The sequence below is a fragment of the Cervus canadensis genome, chromosome 21 (assembly GCF_019320065.1).
Source record: "Cervus canadensis isolate Bull #8, Minnesota chromosome 21, ASM1932006v1, whole genome shotgun sequence".
NCBI lineage: Eukaryota > Metazoa > Chordata > Mammalia > Artiodactyla > Cervidae > Cervus > Cervus canadensis.
In genome coordinates, this window is record NC_057406.1 from 44,430,914 (window position 1) to 44,454,108 (window position 23,195).

Genomic DNA, 23,195 nt, shown 5'->3' on the forward strand with positions numbered 1-23,195 from the left:
AAATCAGAGAAGAGGGCATTCAGCAAATTGAACAAAGGGATATTTTACACGCCACTTCATGTTCAGTGAACAAACAACTGCACGAAACAACATGTATGACTCTCAGAAACATAACTTGAGAGAAAGAAACCAGACAAGCGGGTATATTAATGATTCCAGTTATATACAGTTCAAAAACATGAAAGTTAGTTGATGGTGTGAGAGTCAAGGTAGTGGTGACCTTGGCTGTCCGGGGGAGACCAGAAGCGGGCAGGTGGGAAGCTTCTGGGGCTGGCACATGGTGTGCTCACTCTGAGTAAATTCCTTGGGAAAGAAACTTGGGATTTGTGCAATTTTCAATATTACATTAGAGTTAGATTTAAAGTTGTACACTGTGTACTGTTTTTAAAGTAAAACATTAAATCAAGGAAAAATGTTTTTAGGGGATTAAATACAGTTAAGAGTGGAAATCTTAAAAGAACAAAATACTCATAGCTCCAAAATACCTATGATAATTTATGAATATCAGAATTAGGCACTGCTCTGCTTATTCACTCATAAAGGACCATGTTTTGCACATTTCAGTATATGAAAAGAATGGGAGTGGGGAAGCTGGGAAATTCTTAGAAAAGAACGCTTTCCCCTGCCAGTTTTCCTGCTCTGCCTCTGCTTCTCTGCCCCAACATTTCACTTTTCTAAGAGACACTATGAATTATTAACTCCCAGTTTTTCAGAGTGTATAATACATGAATGCCAAAATTATACTTGTGACCAAAATGTCATAGTCTTTTAAAAAGTAATTTTCAGATCAATTCTGTCTTCTCCATTTCAGGATCGAGTTGCCTCAAAGTTTGAGTATTGAAATACTACTTTTTTTCATAGTCACCCTAAATTTGGAAAGAGCTTGTGGAGGGCACTGGGAGATACCACTGATATCTACCTGACATTTTTCATGTTAATCAGCTTCAGAACTATTTAAAACAGACTGAAAGGGTGAAAACAACCCAAGTGTCCATTGACAGAAGAATGGATAGACAAATTATGATATAAAAATATAGTGGAATATTATTTAGCCACAAAATGAATAGGCTTCTGACTCATGCTACAATGTGGATGAACCTTGAAAACATGCTAAGTGAAATAAGCCAGACACAAAAAGTCCAGAAACTGTATACTTCCATATGTATGAACCACTGAAAACAGGCAAGGGGTTCCCTGGTGGCTCAGTGGTAAAGAATCCACCTGCCAATGCAGGAGACGGGGTTTCAATCCCTGGGTCGGGAAGATCCCCTGGAGAAGGAAATGGCAACCCACTCCAGTATTCTTACATGGGAAAGAAAGTACGGACAAAGAAAGGATCCTGACAGCCTACAGTCCATGGGATCGCAAAAAGAGTTGAACACAACTTAGTGACTAAACAAGACAGACAAATTTATAGAGATAGAAAGTAGAACAGAGGTTACCAGAAGCTGGAAGATGGGAGAATTGGGGAATTATTGTTTAATGGGTACAGAGTTTCTATTTGGGAAGATGGAGAAGTCCTATAAATAGTGGTGATGATTATGCAGCATTGCAAATATAGTTAATGCCACTGAATCGTACGTTTGAAATGGCTAAATGGTCAATTTTATGATATGTATATTTTGTACCACAATTTTTTTAAAGGTGTAAAAAAGACTGCATTGAAGAGCTGAAAGGTGACTATCATCAGGCTTTTCGCTCTAGCAGTGCACAGCCCCATCCCTTCCTTCCTCGGTGTTACACCACATAAGAAGTGTGGACTGTGACTGCAGCCATACACAGGTTTGTTTTTGTAACCCTGCCTGCTTATGGGTGAGGGAGCACAGTCATCTTCTGATAGAGTCCCCTTAAATCTATCCCTGTTTGAAAGTCAAGTTCATAACTATAATTGTGATATTAGTCTCACATACGAGTTTTGAATTTTTATTTCATTCAAGATTTTACAAGGAAACCAATGCTAGCTGGAGTTTATTATGGGTCTTAAAACTAGCCTGATCATTCATTCAACAAACATTTATGGAGCACCTGCTTTATAAGGTTGCTAAACTTAGCTGAATAGAAGGGTAAGACAAGCCTTGCCCTAGGGTTTGCATCCAGCTGGGAGAGACCTGCATGCAAACAGGTGAGCACACTAGTGTATGTCACAGGTGCTCTGGTGATAGATCTCTGCGGACCCCGGAGGGGTCACAACCTATTACAAGCTCAGTGTTGGGAAGACACTCCATTCAGTGCTGAGTCAGTGCTTCCTGTCTTCATTATTTGCCCTTCAAACTAATACCAAAACGATCACAGGCAGTGAACTACTTCATATGTATAGTCATGTGTATACTGACTAAGACAAATATATTTATAGGTGGGGAAATCTCAGCATCATACTTGGTAACCTTTTAAGAGAGTGCCAATGATAATTGAATGTTTTCTATCTGTTGTGTAAGTTGGCTATTACATATTAACAAGGTAATTTCAAAGCAGGTTTTCAGCCTCTGTCATTAACCCAGGACTTGTGGTTTGCTTAATCCTCCTATTCCAATACTTAAGACACAGAGAATGCAGATTCTTATTACCATGAGCCAAAATAAAATTACTGCAGGCAAAGAATGATTACCTGAGCATCTGAGTTATATTCTCCAAAACTAAATAGCCTGGACCTTAATTCCAACTCTGCTGCTTTTTCTTCTTCTCTTACACAATTGGCCTTGAGCAATTCCTTGTGTTCCAAAAGAAACTCTATGTTGGTATTTCTATTGCAAAGAAGAAAGAGACCCTTATCTGTAATTTATGATTCAGTGAAATAAACCACAGTCAGGAGCTTCAACACTCTCCAGATCATGTGTCAACATCCTATGTCTAGTAAACCAAATAGAAGTTCATATTTTAAGACATCGACAAAGTACTTGCAACTTTTCAGGTTAAAGTAAGAAAAATAAATGCACAGATGCTTTTCAACGTCCATCAGGAAGTATTTTCTCACCCCTCTACTTGTGTGGCTCCCCTGAGTCCCCCAAATAGAAAAAGCAATAGAATTGAGGTATTGGAAACCCAGGCTGGGTGACCTAGGATGTCACTGTTCTCAAACCTGACTGATAATCAGAATACCTGGGGAGCCACTGGAAAAGTAGAGACTCCTGCCTCCTTACTTAGAGCTTCTGATATAGATCCCGCTTTTCCTGCCCAACCATACCCACCCCATCCCTTCATGTCATGGTGGGGGCACCGTGCACTGAGGACTGGAAGTGAGGAGACAAGGATTAAAAGGAGACAGTAGTTTACTGGGTGGCTATGAGATTATGGTTTTAAGTTCTTCTAATATGTCCCAAAGTTCAATGCAGTTTGACTTAACTATTTAAAAAGATTGACATCTTCTGGTGCATATGAGTCTTCCTAAAAAGGTTCTGCACATTTTTACAATGACTATTAGAGAGGAAGGAATATTTTGAGTCATCAAATCCAGCCCCCTTCCCAACAGAAATCGCTTTTATAATAGCCCTGATATTGATATGTACATTATAAAATGATACAATATTTAAGTAATGAAAAAACTTTTGCTGAGAGTCACAGCCAAGGAAAATGAGTTTATTAGCATTATCATCCAAAGCATGATTTGGTCAGCCAGATGGCAGCGTAAAACTGCATTGAACAAAGAGTAAGGCAGTAGGTGACATTTTGATTCTTTGTAACCTTCTATATTGTCTTATTCTTGCTAGCTAGGAAAATATTTTGAAAAGTGAAAGGAATTAGGGACTAAAACTAAAACCAGTCTATTCTGTGTAAATATAATTCCTACTTTTTACATTCTGCCGTGTGAACTATTAATAAAAATCCCTCCTAGAGCCTGGGAGACCACAAGGAGGGGCCATGCCTAAATAAAGGCAGGCTTCGTCTCTGATTGGAGACTGGTTAACAGAGTGTCTGCTTGCTTTTTATGACTTACATTTTATCCTGTATAACTTTTTCTCTTTTATCTACATCTTCAAGATTTTCATCTACATCTTGGGAATATTGTACCAAAGTAAGATTCTGCTCTTCCAGCTCTGTGAGGACTTGAAGTAACTCTTCAGGTTCTTTGAAATAAAGTTCTGGCTCCTAAATCAATAATGAGGAATGTCATTAATTCACTTAACGTGCTACCTACACACATGCGACTTATCTGGGAAGAAACAGCGGGTGAAGGAGCGCTGCTCCGATTACAAGGGAGACATGGGCAGCCAGTGACCACAGCCTACTTCCATGTGAGAGCTGGCCTTAGGGAAGGGAACACTCTGGGTGTTGCGGGGGAGATGAAGTTTATTAGAGAAGGGGAAAGGAAGAAGAGAGTGAGGAAAAGAGAAAGAAGAGGGGTGGAGCGGAGGAGGAGGCGAAAGCAGGGGAAAAGGAAAGGCAAGTTTCTAGGGAAAGACAAGAGAGAAGAAGGAGAATGAGGAAAGACAGAGGACTAAGTGAAGGTCATTGTCTCCCCACATTTTAATAATTTTCTGTTTTCTAAAATTTTAAGTATAAGTTTATATCACTTTAAATAAATTTAATTTATAGCAAGATGACTTGGATATTTGCACCCCCACATTCATCAAATTTACTGTAGCCAAGAAGTGGAAGCAACCTAAATGTTCATCAATGGATTGATGGATGGATAAAGAAAATATGGTCTATCCACCCTTAAAAATAAGGAAACCCTGTGATTTGCTACAATATGGATAAACCCAAAGAACATAAGGACAGGAGACTAAATGAAATAAGCCACTCATGAAAAGACAAATACTGCTTCCACTTTTACGAGGCATGTAAAGTAATCTAAGTCTTAGAAATATAAAGTAGAATGTGGTTGCTAGGGGCCAGAGGGAGCAGGCATCGGGCAGTTGTTCAGTGGGTGTATAGTTTCCATTGTACAAGATGAAAAAGTTCCAGAGGTCTGTCACACATCAGCGTGTTAATGCTGCAGGATCATACACTGACTAGTTAAGATGGTAAGTTGTGCTTTTCCACACACACAGACACACACAAAGGTGATTTGGATAAGGTATGTTATATATAGTATACAGACAATGCTTGTAAGTGTTTTTTGTTCCTTTTCTGTGAGTTTCTGTGGTTGTATTTAGGGTGAGATTAGCTCACAATCAGACCTGTAGCCACAAAGAGCTGTTTTGTTGAAGGTCAGTTTATCTCACAGTCCAGCTACTCAATATATCTCAAGCCCCCATAAAATGAAAAATAATCAGAAGGTGGTTATTTTCACAGGAAGATTGTAGATAATATATATCTCCTAAATTATTACCTTCTAAAGGACACTTATTTACTTATAATTTTTTAAAAATCTTTTGGCTGTGCCTCACAGCATCCAGGATCTTAGTTCCCCCAACCAGGATCGAACCCATGCCCCCTGCAGTGGAAGTGTAGAGTCTTAACCACTAAACTGCCAGGGAAGTCTTGACATTTATTTTTCACCAAACGTCTGATGACAAACATGAACTATATATACAACTAGAGAACAGTGTTAAAATCGTATTTTCGGGGATTTCCATGGTGGTCCAGTGGCTAAGGCTCCATGTTGCCAATGCAGAGGGCCCAGGTTTGTTCCCTGGTCAGGGAACTAGATCCCACATGCTGCAACTAAAACCTGGTGCAAACAGGTAAATAAATAAATTTTTTAAAATCATATTTTCTTCTGAAAGGTTGTGGAATATTTGGAACAGGACATTTTAATTTCAAAAGAAGAAATAAGCATCTATACTTTTCACCAAACAATATTTAAGTCAAGACAAATAGTCTGGTTACCAGATCGTAGTCCATATCATCATCTAAAAAGAATTCCAAACTGTCTTCTGAACTGATACTCTCAGTTTGGCTGTAAAAGGAAAAGAAAATGCCTGATTTTGAGCCTTTTTCTGTCAACAGATTTGCTTTCATTTCTAAGTTATTTTTGGAACCTAAATGTAACCTAGTTCTTTTAGGGAACTGCAGGAATCCATGGATTCCACGAGTATGCAAAAGAAAATCAGATTCATTCCCAGACAAGGGTGACACATGCAAACAAAGAAACCACAAGTAAGGGTGGTACCACGTGGCACTGATTATTTGAGGTACATCCGTAAAATATCTTCTGTTCAGGCTGAGGAAATGCTGGTTGGGGAGTGGGGTGGGTGATGAGATACATACTTAAAGAATAGTTGTGTGGCTTGGCTCTGAAAGAATCCTTTAAGAAGGATAAATTGAAAATGATTGGAATGTTAAAAGGGCAGGGCCTAAGGAAGGAGTAAAGCGGCTGTTGGTGTGACCTGGGTAGGTAATGCTTGTAGTGATGGTGGAAAACAAGTCAGTGGCTGGGGGTCGGGAGGAGAATCTAGAGACGCAGGAAAGAAAGAATTCATGGGAACCAAGAGTAGAAGGAGCTACTGGGACAAAAAGAGAAGAGACAAGATGACTTCAGCGTTTGCCGTCTGTGAGCCTGGAGTAACGGAGGTCACGCTAACAGGAAGGAAAACACTTTTATGGATAGGATAAGGACAAGATTGGGCTTCCCTGGTAGCTCAGCTCGTAAAGAATCCCCCCCCACCCCGCCCCCGCAATGCAGGAGACCCAGGTTCGATTCCTGAGTCAGAAAGTTCCCCTGGAGAAGGGCATGGCAAGCCACTCCAGTATTCTTGCCTGGAGAATCCCCATGGACAGAGAAGCCTGGTGAGCTCCAGTCCTTGGGGTCACAAAGGGTCGGACACGACTGAGCACAGCACAAGGACCAGATGAACATTTGCTTTGTTCAGGCTGAGTTTGGGGACAAAACAGCCTACCTGGAGTTGCCCTTAAGCAATGGGAAGTATGCTGCAGGAAAATTGAGAGGGCCACGGAAGTCAAGGGATGCTTGGCAAACATTCCCTGAGAAAGCACTGGGTACCCCCGTTCAGTCCAGATCAATCTTCTCCCACCCCTCTGACACTGTTACCTTTTTGGTTTCTTTTCTTTGAGTCTGTTTTGCTCAGCCTTCCTCCCTCTCTTTCTACCCATCCTCTGGGGCTGATCCTCTCATAGATCCAACCACTACTGCATACCGCCTCCCACCTCTGTCTCTCCGGAGCTCTGGACTTGAGTGCCCAGCTTCCAGCTGAACATCAGTATCCACCTGCATGTCCCACAGAGAGCTCAGATGAATGCATCCAAAGTCACACTCCTCATTTTCCTCTCAGGCCTGCTCCCCTTACTGTGTTCCTGATACCTTTGAATGACAACGCCACACACAGTTGCCACATGAGAAGTCTGGGAGTTATCTGTGGGCACTCTTTTTTGGGGGAAGCCCGTAGGTAGCACTTCCCTGCTTTGTCCCACAGCCTCTCCTTCTCTGTTCCGGCCGCCACTGTCTGGCTGGAGGAGATCTTTATCTCTCATCTGATGAACTGTGACCACAGGTTCCTAACTGGCCCCTCTCCCTCTAGTTTTTTCCATTGTTTCCTGTCCATTCTGTTCTCTAAAACATTACCATATCCCACTTTCTAAAATGGAAATCTGATTTGAGCCTCTGTCACATTCTTGCTAAAACCTTCAGTGACTCCCAGGGCACTTGGAACAAAACACAGACACGTTTGGGATGACCGCACTGCTTCCCTGCTCATGAGACAATGCCTAGTCTTGTCCACTTACACCCCGCAGCCCAGCCATTCTGAACAGATCCAAACACTGCCACCCTCGTGCCAGCAGGCCCCTCCCTCTTCACTGACCCCTCGTCCTCTCACCAGACGCAGCTTAGATGCCATCTGACCTGGAGGGTGTCCACTGATCCCGCCCTTGCTTCTTCAGCCCCTCACCTGTCCTCTGGGCTGAGAGTCATTCCTTTGCGTGCCTGAGGACCCTGACTGTCCTTCCAATGGTATCATGGTGTGATGGAACTGACAAACTCCTTGTCTGCCTTCCTCACTAGATGGTGGGCTTGTTGAGAGCACAGACTGTCTTTTTTTTATTCTGGCCCTGTAGGGCACTCAGTAAATACGTGCTGAGTAAATGAAGAAGCTAAGCAGCAGAGAACTTTCTGAGAAAGTGAATGTGACGTTTGCGTATTACTTTGTGCTTCAACGTGGAAAATCCTTATGATGATGTTCTGTATTTGACTGTATCTTGACTGTACTGATGTCAATATCCTGTTCATGCTATTATACTACAATTTTGCAACAGATGTTACTATGGGGGAAACTGGGTAAAGCATAGGGAGACCTCTCTGCATTTTTTCTTGTAACTGCATGTGAATCTGTAATTCTCTCAAAAGTGAAAATGCAATTAAAACACAACAAAACAGTGACTCTAAAATGCCACAGAAGTAGAGTGGCCCCGAGGCCCCTGAAATTCAGAGTACAGTGTCTGTGTCAGCTTTTGCCATGGATAATACACTGCTGGCCCAGATACCTCCTTTGGGGTCAGAGTATCCATCCTGGACATCAATATATTTTCTTACAGCTCCCCTAGGGTCACTGGGGGCGTCCCTGGTAGCTCAGCTGGTAAAGAATCCGCCTGCAATGCAGGAGACCCCGGTTCAGTTCGTGGGTCAGGAAGATCCCCTGGAAAAGGGATAGGCTACCCACTCCAGTATTCTTGGGCTTCCCTTGTGGCTCAGCTGGTAAAGAATCTGCCCGCAGTGTGGGAGACGTGGGTTCGATCCCTGGGTTGGGAAGATCTCCTAGGGAAGGGAAGGGTTACCCACTCCATTATTCTGGCCTGGAGAATTCCATGGACTGTATAGTCCATGGAATTGCAAAGAGTCGGACACGACTGAGCGACTTTCACTTCACTTCAGGGTAGCTAGGGTGGATAACTACCACTTTCTGAAATAATGAATATAAATGAGTCAATAATCAAGTAAGGGAAGAAACAAACAAAAAGTGCTTTCTAGTCCTATAGCAGCAATTTTGAAAGCCATGGTAAATTTGCAAATACATGAGTCAGCAGAGTAGATCAAAAACAACTAGGCAGTGGATTCTGAGAGGCAAAGACCCAAGAGGCAGGGTGTGGGTGGTTTCTGCAAATAGCAGATGTAGGCCCTCATCAAAGGATGTGGGAAGACCTGCGAGAACTTGGTCACCTGCCGAGCACACAGAAGTGGCAACCACTACCTCCAGCATCTCTTATGGTGGGTATGGACACGTGGCACATATGTTTAAGAAAGGCTAAAAGAGATATTGCTTAAAAAAAAAAAAACACCATTTCCAAGAGAGGTAATCAATATGTACCGTACTTTGATAAGGATGATTTCTTTTCCTCTAGGTTGGGAGTGGTCCTCTTGCGTGATCTTGCTATTCAGAATGTCCAGGTGAAGTCCACATCGTTGGTGATGGTAGAGGTGAAAAGAACATGTAATTAGGAATGAATGCTTGCTATTTGGTGAAAGGGATTCATTTTTCTGTACTGATATGCCCATTACTTTTAAAAAAATTATTATTAGAAACAATCGTATAGAAAATGGTGCTGTTTTATTCTATTGACTTTTGGTTCCAAGCATAAAATCAGAAATCACTGTTTGGGGTGGGGATGGGTACATATTGTCTAAAACATGGCACAAGTCAGGGACGTAAACGGTGAATATAAATCACAGTTCTCTTGTTACCTAATCATATACATTTTTAATCACAGATTTTAAAAGATCGAGACATAAAATAAAAATGGTGGACTTTAGTTATTACCAATGTCTGGGTCTGACCATGGTCTGAAACTGAGAAGTGGGCAACTGGTCTTGGATCTCTAAATCCACTGGCCCCCAGGTCATGCTTCCTCATGCCTGAGCTTTTGTGGCTTCCAACCACCCTTCTTGCTATTCTGTCTTGAAACTACAGCAGGCCTCACTCCCCGAACCCTCTACCTGGAAAGTCCCACTTATTCTTCAAAATCCAGCTGAGATGTCACCTCCTCTTAAAGACTTTTCTGAATACCTTAGGGAGAGATCACATTTTTGGTTTTTGCCCCCAGGCCCCTCACCATCACTGCTGTATCATTTGTCCCATTACACTGTATTTGTATAGTTCCAGCATGCAGAACTATATCCTATTCATCTTTGTGTACTTGGAGTCTCGAAAAGATACATAGTATGCCTCCAGTATATCCAAGATGAGTGGGGGAAGGAAAGAAAATGGACAAAGAACCAGTGGATTCTAGCACCACTGTAAATGAGTGTCTTAAGTTTTTAAGCTAATACTGGAACACATATTACTAAAAACGTCTTGGGAAGGGATGCTATTCAAGCTGAGTGATTCCTATATTCAAGATTTTAAAGAGAAGAAAATATGGGCCCCACTACCTACTTCCTCTACACTCCCCTCCCCTGCACCCTACTCCAGATCCTCCAACAGACAAAGCAGTATATCTTAAATAATTTGGGTCCAAATCGGCCTCACGCTCTGAAAGAACCTTTTCAATCAGCTGGCCAAGTGCACTATGCCAGTGTTGTTTCTGGGCAGACAAATTGTATGGATGAGCTTTACCCCTACCACTAAATAAATACCTCTGATGGTTGGCAGCAGGGTAAAGGGGAAATAGAGTCACTGGAAGTCAGCTTGCCTGCTGGCGTCGAATGACTACAGGGCAGGGGTTGGGCAGGGGTTGAGGCTGAAAGTACCCTTAGAGTTGATTATGAGCATGGTAGAGCTTCCTCAGTCTTTCCAGTTATTTCCCTGAGTCACTGGCCAGTGACAGTCACCTGGTTGCCATTGGCCTGGGAATTGGTCCACCAACACCAGAGGAATAGGCTTGAACCAGAGGAATGAGGAGGCCCAGCCAGGAAGGACCTCAGAGGATGTGCTGGTCAACCAGGGACAACTTGTACAAGATCCTCTGCCCCTGACTTCTCTGCCTGTTCTATTCATTCGCCCACCTCTCTGAGTTCTGTAATAATGCCTGGAGAGAGAGAAAAACAGAACACCTTGCCCCCAGGATTCACGGTGATGTGGACACTAGGCTCTGCTTTTCAGCGCAGTTTATAGGCCCTGCGTCTCCACTTGAAGAGGGGCACCTTCTCTGACTTTACTTTTGTGGGTGAAGTGCCAAAGATCTAGTGTTACCTTGGCTACCTCTTCCCAGAGAAGAATCTTCCGAAAATGATGTCCTCCTGGACTCATCAGTGGTACCCTCTCTTCTCCTTGCACTTAATTCTAGAATGGAAAATAAACAAGTTGGAGTGGGGGAACACTTCTGAGAATGAGAGCTTTCTTTCAGGGTGAAGACCAAGTTATTGTGAAAATTTCCAGGGGCAAATGTAAGATGGGGACATGGTAACCAGCATATGTATTATGCAGCTAGCCAGGGCTGGTCTCGGGAGAAGGCAGGATGGATGAGAACTAACCTAGAGGGCCTGAAGAAGTCTCTTTCCCACGTCCGTCTATCAGAACTTCTAAAATCCTGGTGTTAACCATCCAACCCTCTGGAATGAGACTCAGAGCTTTCTGAGCATCCTAAGTTAGAGGACAAGTCTAGGAGCACTGAATCCTAAGCTGTTAAATGCAAATTCTTCTGTTTTCCTTCCCATGTGTTTTCTCTCTTGTCAAACATCACATGCTGAGTTTAACCCGACGTCATGACTGTGCTTGACACTTTATACACACGATCTCATCTAAGCACGCGCAGCACAGGGGGAGACCCAAGGGAGCTGAGCAGGGCAGCCGCCCTGGCGTGCTAATAAAGGCTTATCAAGCGGCTCTCAGGCAGAGATTCTCCCTGATTGGTGACCTGCCGGTTTCAGTGGTATACGTGCTCTCACCCCTAAGGCTCGGGACGAGCCCTCAGCGGACGGGTCTCTGTGTGGCTTTCTCCCCTCGGTGCTCTGCTTGGGGGGCCCAAGCCACCACGATGGCCTCCCTGCCCCCAGCTCTGTCTTCTCCGTCCACAGAGACCACCGAGGCCCCTCTCCTCACTGAGTCCTGGAGTGCTCTCCAGGCGGGGCCCTGTGGCCAGCACAGGGCTCACTCCTGAGTTTCCCTTCTCTCGGGGGTTGCTTTGATGTCTTAACATTGTTGTTCCCTGTGTTTTTCAGGCAAGAGGATGTGTCTGGTCCTCATTACCCCAGTGTTGCTGGGAAGGCTGTCTTCATCTTTGATTTGTGACCCTACGTTCATCACTTACGTATGAAATTCTTACACGTAATAGGATCTATTCCTGTTCTGCTGAGCTTCTTAATACCAGTACCATACAGTTTTCATTTCTGAGACTGTGATAATCTTTGGATTATTTAGACGTTATTATTAAGATGTCATATAACATCTTGAAGGATAAGTAACACACCCACCCTCACCTTCTTAGTTCAAAAGTATTTGTCTATCTTTCTAGATGAAGCTCAGAATCATCGTGCAAAGATCTACCTAACCCAACTCTCTGATGAATTTTTGGTAACATTTTTATTATACTTCCATAAAGCTTATACATGAATTTCAGAAAAACTGGCAACTTTACAAAATCAATCTTCCTACCTGATAACATATATCTCATCTGTCAAATCTCCTGGTCACACACTGAAGGTTGTTATTGCTTTCTTGAATGTAACTTCCTTGTGTATTTTCTAATAAAGTTAACCTGTTTAGCTTAATATAGTAGGTTAATAAAGTATAATTGACTTTGTGTCCAATTACTCTACAGAGTGTTTTAACAAGTCAAATTGTTTTTCAGGTTTTTTATTGGGGAGAGGTTTGTAGGTATGCTATTCTCACTATCTACAAATAAAATATTTTCTATTTTTCCATAATATATTTTTATTGCTTCATATTTGAAATTAACCTGAGTTTCCAAATTAATAATTTATAATAACAGAATTAGTGGGATTGTTCAGGGTCTGCCTAAAATAAAAATTCTAACTATTTAGTAACAAACACTGAAGCAGAATATTTTAGAATTAGGATATGTACTCAATTGAATATGGGACTTACTTGTTATTATACTTGGAACCACGACATTCACATTTTCTTTACTCCTTGACACCCTTTTCATTGCTTGCTGGATTTGCCATTGTTTTGGAGACAGTTTCAGCAGAAAAAACCCATATTTCATGTACTCTCTAAGGAGGAATTCTGTTTTTGCTATTTCACTACTCAAAAGAAAAATAGATATGGTTAGATATACTTGTGTGAAAGCATGTTGATTTTTTAAATAGGTTTTACAAAAGTCATTCTCTTGATCATGTATTTGAATAATAATTTGCTTAACAAACACTGTAAATATAGCCATAAAAATAGGGATTCAATAAGCTATGAGACAAGAGGCAAGAAACTGTAGGAATGTTATTTGAACAAAAATGCCCAAGGATAGGCACATATAGAAGAGACTGATGATCAGCTTACTGGGTAACAGCTCACCACCCAACATGCATAGAAGCCAATATCACGGCACCAGCTTGTGAGAAAAGAAAGAGCATTCTTGAGATTCACTGGCAAGAAGACAGGAGGCAAGCCTCTTAAATCTGTCTCCTTCCTAGTCAGCCAACCTCTCAATAAAGCTCTTTCTTTTCTCAAAAGCTGGTGCCACAGTATTGGCTTCTATGTGTATCGGGCAGCGCGTCCTTGCCTGGAACAACTTTGGTGAACCACAAAGGGACCTTGGTCTTATGAGGCCACAGGTGCTGTGGCGCCTAGCGGAGCGTGTGCCCTCGCCACCAGAGCGGCCACCTAGACCAAGTTTGTCTAGAGGGTCGGCCGTCGGGTTCCTGCTCCTCCGGCCTCGCACGCCAGGCTCCTTGGCACTACTTTCACTTTTGAGAAAAGAAGCAACTCCCAAATCAGAAGTCTTTCGGATGAGTAACCTCAATAAAATGCACCTGTCTCTGTCTAATAACCTTCTCAGGATTATGGGTTACAGCCCCACCCTGGGGAGATTTTTGTTGGGTTAGAGTCCCAAGGCTAAGATCATGTATTAGAGTCCCACTCTATGGGAGACAGTATAAAAGGTTGTAGCCACTGAGGTACTCGAAGGATGGGGTTAGAGTCCCAGGCCTTTGAATTTTGTTGTTTGTCTCTGTTTGTCTACATCTGGCTGTTTTATGTGTTAGGATTGGCCAACGGGGGTTGGATGACTATAGCAAAACTTTATTAAACCAGATATGAATGAGGGCTCTCATTCTATAGAAGACTTAATGTTAACGGAGGTATGGGGTGTTTCTTCTGGTTTTTTTTTTTTCCACCTGAGCCTAATATGATTGCCTAATGGTATCGATACTGGTGTGTATTCTTAATGGAACCAGCCCTGATTACTTTGTTGGGGTGAGAGGATAAGGGATGAAGGAAAGCGTGTGAAGCAGGAGCATCCTCCACCCCAGCGAGACATATCCTGTTCTTGGGCTAAAGGAATTCTATATGGCTGGACAGATTATGTTGGTTTTCCCTCCCTGAGAATTTCAGCCCTTTTCTGTGAGCCAAACTAGCAGGGAGTTAGCACTAAACAGCTTGTAAGCCTCTCTCTACATAAAAGTAAAGTTTGCTTGGAAGAACAAACATAAGTGGTGGTGCTAAAGGCCAGGGGCTACACGGAGGCCTTGAGCTGATTGCATTCCACCTAGAAATAGCCCAGGTGTCTAGATTAGCTTGTTTGTGATTTCTGCCAGGGAGGTAAAATGTTTCGGTCATCTAGGAAGAATAATCCCAACATGCTCAGAAAGGAAGTGAGGGTTTGTATATTTCAGCCTCTATCTTCCTGAATTCCTCTCTCAAATTCATCTCTGACTGAGCTAAGACAGCCTCCTCCCTTCACTTTTTGCAAGGTGGTACAGTCATCTCTTTCACCCTCCCCCTCATCAGGTAAGTTTTCCAAACTGGCGAGTGAGACAGGCTGGACTTTCACAGATGCCTCTGCAGTAAGCAAGCCTGCCCCCAGTACACAGAGGGGAAACTATTAGGAGCCTCTGGCCAAACTGGCTCGTCTTGAAGCTGCTGGGAGCCTCCTCGGCAGCTGGGAGCATGGGTGGCGTTCGGGCCACAGTCCTGGCAATCATCTCTAATGGAAAGCTCTCAGTGTCCCGCAGGGAGCTTCACACCCACCCTGGCCATTTCTGACTGCTCACTGGCTTCTCCAGGGAGCTCTTACAGCCAAGTTGTGAATAGTCGCTACTGCATTTGCTTGCTTCTTTCCAGAAACCAGACTAGGATATGGAATTGGTTCCTACATGGTACAGTTCCCGCTTTCTCTCTCACACCTCCCAAGACTGACTGATTTCCCTCTGATTGCAGGGGGGAGGTGGGAAGGCATTTTCTTAGAGTTTTGCGATGCATAGACTATTCTCTTGGGTGTGAAATCTGGGGTGTTGATTTCGGAGTTGCTTGCTTGCACACTGTCTCTTGCTTATCCATTCTCAGAGGGGCCAGCTGACCCTCAGAACCAGCACTGAGGCAGAAAGTCCATCGAGGGGGCCAGGATCGAGTGTGCCTAGGTGCTCCCTATAAAGGAGCAGCATGTGCTCTGGGCCCCAGATTGGCAAACCCTGGTGCTTTCCATCATCTCCCATGAACCAAGAGTTTTCCAGCTGCAGCCAGCATTGCAGCATCCCATGGGCCCCGAGCCTCTTGTAAGACTGACGTCCAGGCCAATCTATGCAGGCTGGGAAAAGGCAGCAGGCACTTGCTCACAGCAGTTGTTCCAGGTTCTTCCATGGTTTTTCTGGCCAAGAAGCAAAGTGCTTTGAGCACAACAACAGGAGACAACGCAGTCAGCCGGCGGCAGAGCTCCAACTTCACTGGGGGCTTGTTTTCCCCCAGAGGACAGGCTCCCACGTGGAGTACTCCTGGCTGTCCCACCATCAGCTCTGCCTCGCACTGTGAATATCAACTTTCCTCAGATCAAGAGAAAGAAGGTAGAAGACATCTGACTGGCTTCTCTAACTTGCTTTGCACTTTTTTTTCAGCAGCAAAACCATATTGGGTCTTTATATCAGAATAAGAATTTTTAGAACAGATGTAAAATTATGGTTCAAGGTAAGACTCAGAAAAAGCCTGTCCTGCCTGAAGTCAGAGCCTAATGATGATCTTGACTCACTACATTTGGCTCTCCTTGGGCGCCCAGTGTTTTCCTCTTTTTAAAAAAACCTTGTTGAAGTATAATTGATTTACATGTTGTTAATTTCTACTGTACAGCAAAGTGATTCAGTTATATATACATTCTTTTTCATATTCATTTTCATTATCACAGGACATTGAGTATAGTCCCCTGTGTTATATAGTAGGAACTTATTATTCATTCTGTATATGAGTTTGTATCTGCTAATTCCAAACTCCAGTCCTTCTCCCACACCCTGCCCCTTGGCAACCACAACTCCGTTCTCTATGTCTGTGAGTCTATGTCAGAGATGAGGTCACAGGTGTCATGTTATTTTAGATCCCACACATAGGTGATGCATGGTCTCTGTCTCTTTCTGACTGACTTGGTGTGAGCATCTCTGGGTCCGCCCGTGTAGCTGTGAACAGCGTTGTCTCGTGCACTTTTATGGCTGAGCAGTGATCCACTGTGTACACACACCGCATCTTTATCTGTTCGTCTGTCGACGGACACTGAGGCCGTTCCCATGCCTCGGCGACTGCAAGGAGTGCTGCAGTGAACACGGACGCACCTGTCTCTCAAATTGCAGCTTTCTCTAGATTTATGCCCAGGAGTAGGATTTCAGGATCCCTGGGCAGCTCTGCTTTAGTTTTTTGAGGAAACTCCATACTGTGTCCTACAGTGGCTGCACCAATTTACATTCCCACTAACTGCAGAAGGGTTCCATTTTCTCCACACCCTTTCCGGCATAAGTTATTTGTAGACTTTTTAATGACGGCCATTCTGACCAGTGTGAGATAATACTTCGTACTTTTGATTTGCATTTCTCTAATAATTAATGATGTTGGGCATCTTTGCATGTACCTGTTGGCCATCTGCATGTCTTCTTCTAAATGTCTATTTAGGTCTTCTGCCCATGTTTGACTGGATTGTTTTTTGTTATTGAGTTGTATGAGCTATTTGTATATTTTAGAAATTAAGCCCTTGTTGGTTGCATCATTTGGTCCCATTTGTTTATTTTTTGCTTTTAGTTCTATTGCCTTGGGAAACTGACCTAAGAAAATATTGGTACATAAAATCCTCATTTTAATATCAATGTTAATTTCAACCAAGTGTGAGTACAAATATAACAAATACTGCCAATTATAATTGTAAGATAATTGTAAAAATAGTAAAAGCATCCTAAAATCAGAGAGGTGGGGGTGGGGGGTGGGGGGTAACAGTGCCTTAGAATGAAGAAAAAAGAACATTTAGGAAATTTGTTTACCTCTAACATTGGTTTCCTTCTTTTCAGCTAATATCTTGTAATGACAAGTTAGAGAAACTTTTCAGCCAGAGGTCACTGTGTCCTGGTCCCCAGGTAGACACAATCCTTGATCAACAAATTACTTATTTTTAAAATGTGTTCATACTTATGAAATCACCAACTGATCAGGATTAGTCCCCCTGAGGTCTTGCCAGGCACCAGTAGATTTCAGTGGGGGCAGGGACAAATGATGGTAGAAGACAGGCCCAGCCTCACCTTTTCACCGACTGGATCTCCAAGCTCGCCTTCTTGAGTTCCGCCGTCATTTGCAGCTTGTTTATAGTTTCCTGCGCCGCACTGAAAGGAACAGATTTATTAGTCTGTTCTGTATTGGGCCGTGTTCTGAGAAACTAACAAGAAGAAAGAAGGGGGTAAACAGTGATTTGGCCAAAGTGGGGAGGGGGGGAAGAAAACGAACATTTTGAGAGCATCTACAGATCTCTGGTCGTTTTCTCGAAGGAACTCTTCAAAGGCCGCCGCGTCTTCTTCGAGCTTTTTTTCTGCTTTCATGAGTTGCCTTTCCTTCATCGCTGTGTGTTTTTCAAACCTTAGAATGGTGTTTCTTTTGGTTGACAGAGTATACTGGGAATATTGAAAACACAAGTTCATCAAGAACATGATTCCACATTTCTAGCACATTTCAAAGGTCTCATAACAAAGGGGAAAATAACCTGCCTGGTCTGTGATCATTTGTATTAGAAATAATAGCGTGCTGCAGTGAAGGAATTTCATGAAGGAATTCTATTTTCAGGATAGTTAGAAGGGAGACTAATGCCTCTCTTTCACTTTTATGAAGAGGCTTGATATTGTTCCAAAATAGCCCCACAAATAAAAACAGCTATGTGTCTCCTCAGGCTCTATCCTAAAAAGGGGGGGAGGGGCATGTTCCATATTTCTCTAAAAAGCAGGTCCACTTAGTGTTACCCAGTGTCCTCCGCTACTTTCTAGGCCTTGGGAAATTGGATTGTCTGCAATCACAAAGGCTTTCCTATAGCAAGTACCGTGGGAGAGTCAGGGTCCAACAATTCCTCCAAGCCAGCCCCAGGGTCAGGGGGAGCGCAGGGCTGGGGGAGTGGGGTGGGAGAGTGTTTAGCCAGCCTCAAAGCACCCTGTTTAGATCCTCCAATGCAACTTTGATAGCTAGATTCTGTTTTGGTTTTGTTTTTTTTTTTTACTACATAATGTAAAAATCTACTTGTATTTTTACTGCCATGCATGAACAATAAAGTATAAACAAAGCCACAAACATTATAATGTGAATGGATTAGAATGTGGAAATGCGATAACTTTAAATAAACAACAGCCAGGACTTCACTGGTGGTGCAGTGCAGGGGACACGGATTAGATCCTGGGTCCGGGAAGATCCCACGCGCCTCAGACAATGAAGCCTGCGCTCCACAACAGGATAAGCCACCGTGGGGAGGAGCCTGTGCACCACGACAAGGACCCAGGGTGGCCAAAAATAAATAATCAGTGAATTCACTTTTTAAAAATACAGTATTTCTAAATATGAATGGATGTAAAATAAAAGATTCAAGGAAAAAGGCAACCAAAACTTAGATACTCCATGTGTATAACCGCCAAATATTTATTACTTCATTTGCCAAGCAGTTACTGGGTGCCAGGTCTGTTTTAATGGTTCTGTTGGAGCAGTGAACAGAATAAAATGGATTGCTTCTGTGAGGTATTCATTCTAGCAGAGGGAGATGTCGGTTAAAGAGGAATAAGTGGTCCAGTGGGCCAGGGCAGGAGATTACCACCATGTGTAGCCCAGGAAAGACTCCCTGATACAGTGAAAACCTAACAGAGACTGGAAGGAAGTAGGGAGCAAATCATGTAGACATCTGAAAGAGGAATCTTCTTCCCAGAAGGAAAAGCGTCCTGTGCAAAGGTCCCGAGGGAGCGCAAGGAGGCCAGCATGGCTGAAGCAGTAAGCAAAGCACAGGATGGCAGGGAGGAGGTCAGAGAGTGAGCAGAGCTGGGGGCCAGGAAAGGCACCTCTTCAGCAGAGGAGGGGCCAGGACAGCCTGACTACAGGGGGCAAAACTGGAAGCAGGAGACTAGTACTCGGAAGTTACAATAATTCATGCGAGACCTGCTGGGGACGTGGACTACAGCGGCCGCAGAGCAGGTCGTGAAAAGCAGTGTGACTACAGATATATTTGGAAAAAAATACATCCCAAAGGGTATTTGGATGTGGGTTGTAAGAAGGAGGAGTTGAGGATAACCCCAATGTTTTGGGACAAAGTAACTCGAAAAATGGAATTGCTGTTGACAGAGATAGGAAACACTGCCTGAGATTCAGGTTTGCAGATACAGGGGAAAGGATAACAAAGGAAGTTTTGGAAATGTGAAGTCTGACATCCCTATAGAGCATCTTAAGTAGAGATGTTAAGAACTACGGTTATAGTCATTGGGTCTGAGTTGTACTGGTGAATATGGAGTTCAGGAAGGAAAATCAGAAGTAAATTTGGAAGCTCTTAATAGGATGGTAGGATTTAAAGCCTCCAGTCTGGAGGAGGGTGGATAGAGTGTAGGGTGAAGTGTGAGCCCTGGGGTATTTTAAGATCAGGGCACAGAGGAACAAGAAAACTGTGAAGGAGTGAGCTGTCAGTGCTGTGGAAGAACCAGGACACAGAGGGTCCTGGGAACCAGCTGAAGAAAACTGTTTCAGGTGAGGATGATCACCTGGGCCAACAGATGCTAGAAGCAGAAGGAAGACTGAAATGACTGAACTGGGCTGGTGGAGTGACGACTGAGTGGGTCTGGGAGAGGCTGGGCCTGTCATGGAAAAGTCAAACGTCCAGGTGAAAACGTGGCAGTGCGTTCAGCAAGTCTGCAATCCGGCTAACAGGAGAAAGAAAGAATTTTAACTACCTCGAGCATAAACCTGTCTCTCTGGTCATTAATAAATTCATGGGTGGTCCTTTTTGTGTCTGCACCTTTAAAGAAAATTGAAATAGACTTAGTTTGGTTCATTATCCCTCAGAGATGTTATATAAAATAAAGGCTGTGTAATTAAATTATTGCATACAATATGTATCTGAGTTTTAAAAATACTATACTTTTAGAAAAACTTTTTTCCTAGCCACTGAAAAGTTACTTTAACAATATTATAATAACTATCATTTATTTTATGTCCATATTCCAGGAACTTCACTAGACTCTTTACATCCATAATTTAATTCTTTTTTTTTTTTTTATAATTTAACTTAATTCTGTTAATACCTCCAATAGGTCCTGATGCTCAGCGATGTCACGAAGCTTGTCCAAGATCACACAGCTAACAAGTGGCAGAAGGTATAGTCACTGGTATATCATTACCCAGCATTTGCCCCTTTTTCATACAGTTACCTGACACTAACAGTAAATATTCAAAATGATATTCTTAAACAAACAGTAATTTACACTTACCTTCTGTTAATCTGAGAATAAGAGTGGGATCTAGCCCCAGTCGTTCAACTGAGGCATCACCTGTGTCGGCGAAGATTGCTATTTGGCCCAGGTGTGAACGATTCTTCATTCGTGATGAAAAAGTAGACTTTTGGTAGACTTTCATGCTGCGGTTCATGAACTTTTCCTGCCCAAGTGAAAAAGTTTAACAGAATTTCTAATGTACCAAAATGATGTTGTCTTAAAATAGTGATCGTATATAAATATCATTTGCAACAGGTCCTTTTCTCAGTACTAGTTCGTTAAACAAGCAACTTCAAGTTCTCATGTCTGAAAGGTTTTGCCTGGTTTTCAATCCCTTCTCGTAGGAAGCTGAGCACAAAGAAAGAACAGTCAAACTTGGTTAAACATGAACTTCACAAACAGGAGATTAGAAAGTGATCTGGTTTTAATTTCACAGTTTCATCTAGCTCAGAATGCAGGTCACTTGGAGATTCCATTGATTGAAAAGGATTGATTCTGTGGAATTGAAAACTTGAAAGCAAATAGACCTCCCAAGTAGACATTCAAAAAAAAAAAATCACGCAGTGATGTGAGGTCTGATCATACAAGCAGGGAAATTAACTGCAAGGCATAGTTGGGAAGTAGGCCACAGTTTCATACCAACTCATTCTAAAATGACGCCTCTTCCTCCACTTTTATTCCATCTTCCTCCCCAGTACACATATATACATTCTCTTATTTGCATCTGCCTGGCAAATTCTGACTTGTTTTTAATGATTCAGTTCTTGTTATGTCCTCAGTAGTCTCTGTACACATACCCCATCATGGCTCCCGCCACCCTCTTCCCTTTTTTCACCAACAAATACAAGTGTCCCTTTCTCTATGCAGGCCTCTGTTACTGTATTTCAACTCTAAGATGTCATTTGTAAGACGCACTATCATTTTATGCAGTGCCAGTGCTGAATGGCATCCCATCTATGTAGCTGAGTCCCAATTTCAGAAATGTGAAGATGCGAGAAAACGAGGGCATCAGAATCGGCGGATAGGGTATACTGTACCTGTCATACCAGAATTCAGTGCTGTGCGTGTATTCTCCAGTAGGTAGTGATTGCTAGCTCCCTATCACGGCTGGACGCTGTCCTAAGACAGCGATTACACCATCTCCTAGCACAGTGGGAGACACGCAATCTGACATCTGACTCTATGTCCCAACCCAGCAAAGTTCATAAAGGTGATGGCTAAGAGGGTATGATTCTAACACTGATTGCCACTGTGGTTTCTCTTACCCTTTTCTTTGCTGCCATTTCATTTTCTTTGAAGAGAAAGAGATCTTTAAAAAAGATCTTATATGGCCTGTCCTTTTTGATCGTCTCATCTTTTTCTTTCTCTGTTTAAAAAAAAAAACAGAAAACTTCTGTCAATCCTCATGTTGACCAGAACAGCAAGGCTCCCACCATCCAGGGGAAAGTAAGTGAGGGCAGCTGGGTCTCCGAGGAGGAGGATCCATGCAGCCTTGCCCCCAGCAAGGCGGGGATGTAGGGCCTGGATCACGGGGGCAGGAGCCACAGTTCCTCTGATTCCCAGGGAAAGAGGGAGGAGCAGCTGCCCCAAGCAGTACAAGGTAGATGAACAGACAACACTGGACTGATGAGACTGGCAGCAATTTAATCAGTCACATACACCCCAGTGTGGGAGGATGCCATGGGCCACGCAGGGCCATACCACATCACACGCGCACTCAGGAGCAGCGGACCAGAAGGAGCAGCAGGAGGCAAGCTCTGTCACAACAAGAGGGTTGAATGACCTCTGTTCCTACAGGAGGACGTGACTGACTTGTCTGAATAGTTTCACAGGCTGGCAGGAAAGTGAAACCCATTATGTTGAAGAGCTATGGAGCGTAGCTGGTCCTGCTGATAGAGGAATTAGCTTCATGGGGAACACTTTCCATTTGGTGGATGCCAAATCTGCCAAGAGCAGGAGGACTTATGGTTAAGCCTTTAGAGGCCGCTGAGGCTCCAAGATGTCAAAGAAGAACATGAAATTTTAGGTTTGTAATAAATGAGCAGAGACAGTTGAGGTGGGTCCAGGCAGCTGGGCTTGGAGATGGAGTGTGGATGAGAGTAGGCAATAGGCTTGATGGCTGCCCCAGGTGAGGGAAGATAAGGTATGGGGTGCAAAGTATTGTCAAGATCCTAACTTTCGTGGGTTCTGGTGGGTTCAGAGGGTCATATAATGTTATTAATATGTAATTTTATTAATTTATAAGCAGGTCATGGGCTCAGGAAACTGGTCCCAAAGATGCTGTTCATTGCTCTGTTAATGAAAAAATCCTTTCACTGTGACCCAAGAGTTTTGTATCCAAGCAACTGTGGAAAGCAAACTTATTAGTTTGTAAATAGGGGAACATCTTAGATCCCTCATAGTTCTTGACAAAGTAATACAAAACTTTTAAGAAAGGAGGGATCATCTAATACATACTATTCTATTATTCTGCATCTTGGCTTTATCAGTTAGCAATATCTTAGAA

General features: G+C 43.0%; 1 protein-coding gene across 1 annotated transcript in view; it reads right to left on the reverse strand.

Moving 5' to 3' along the window:
• The window catches only part of CCDC38 (coiled-coil domain containing 38), a 35,804-nt gene that overhangs the window by 6,239 nt on the left and 6,370 nt on the right, over nt 1-23,195 (reverse strand). The window contains 11 exon segments of the mRNA XM_043440377.1: nt 2,606-2,741; nt 3,932-4,083; nt 5,770-5,839; nt 10,027-10,033; nt 10,983-11,111; nt 12,876-13,033; nt 17,489-17,569; nt 17,691-17,854; nt 20,150-20,214; nt 20,687-20,852; nt 21,955-22,055. Of these exon segments, the coding sequence (XP_043296312.1) occupies nt 2,606-2,741; nt 3,932-4,083; nt 5,770-5,839; nt 10,027-10,033; nt 10,983-11,111; nt 12,876-13,033; nt 17,489-17,569; nt 17,691-17,854; nt 20,150-20,214; nt 20,687-20,852; nt 21,955-22,055 (1,229 nt within the window).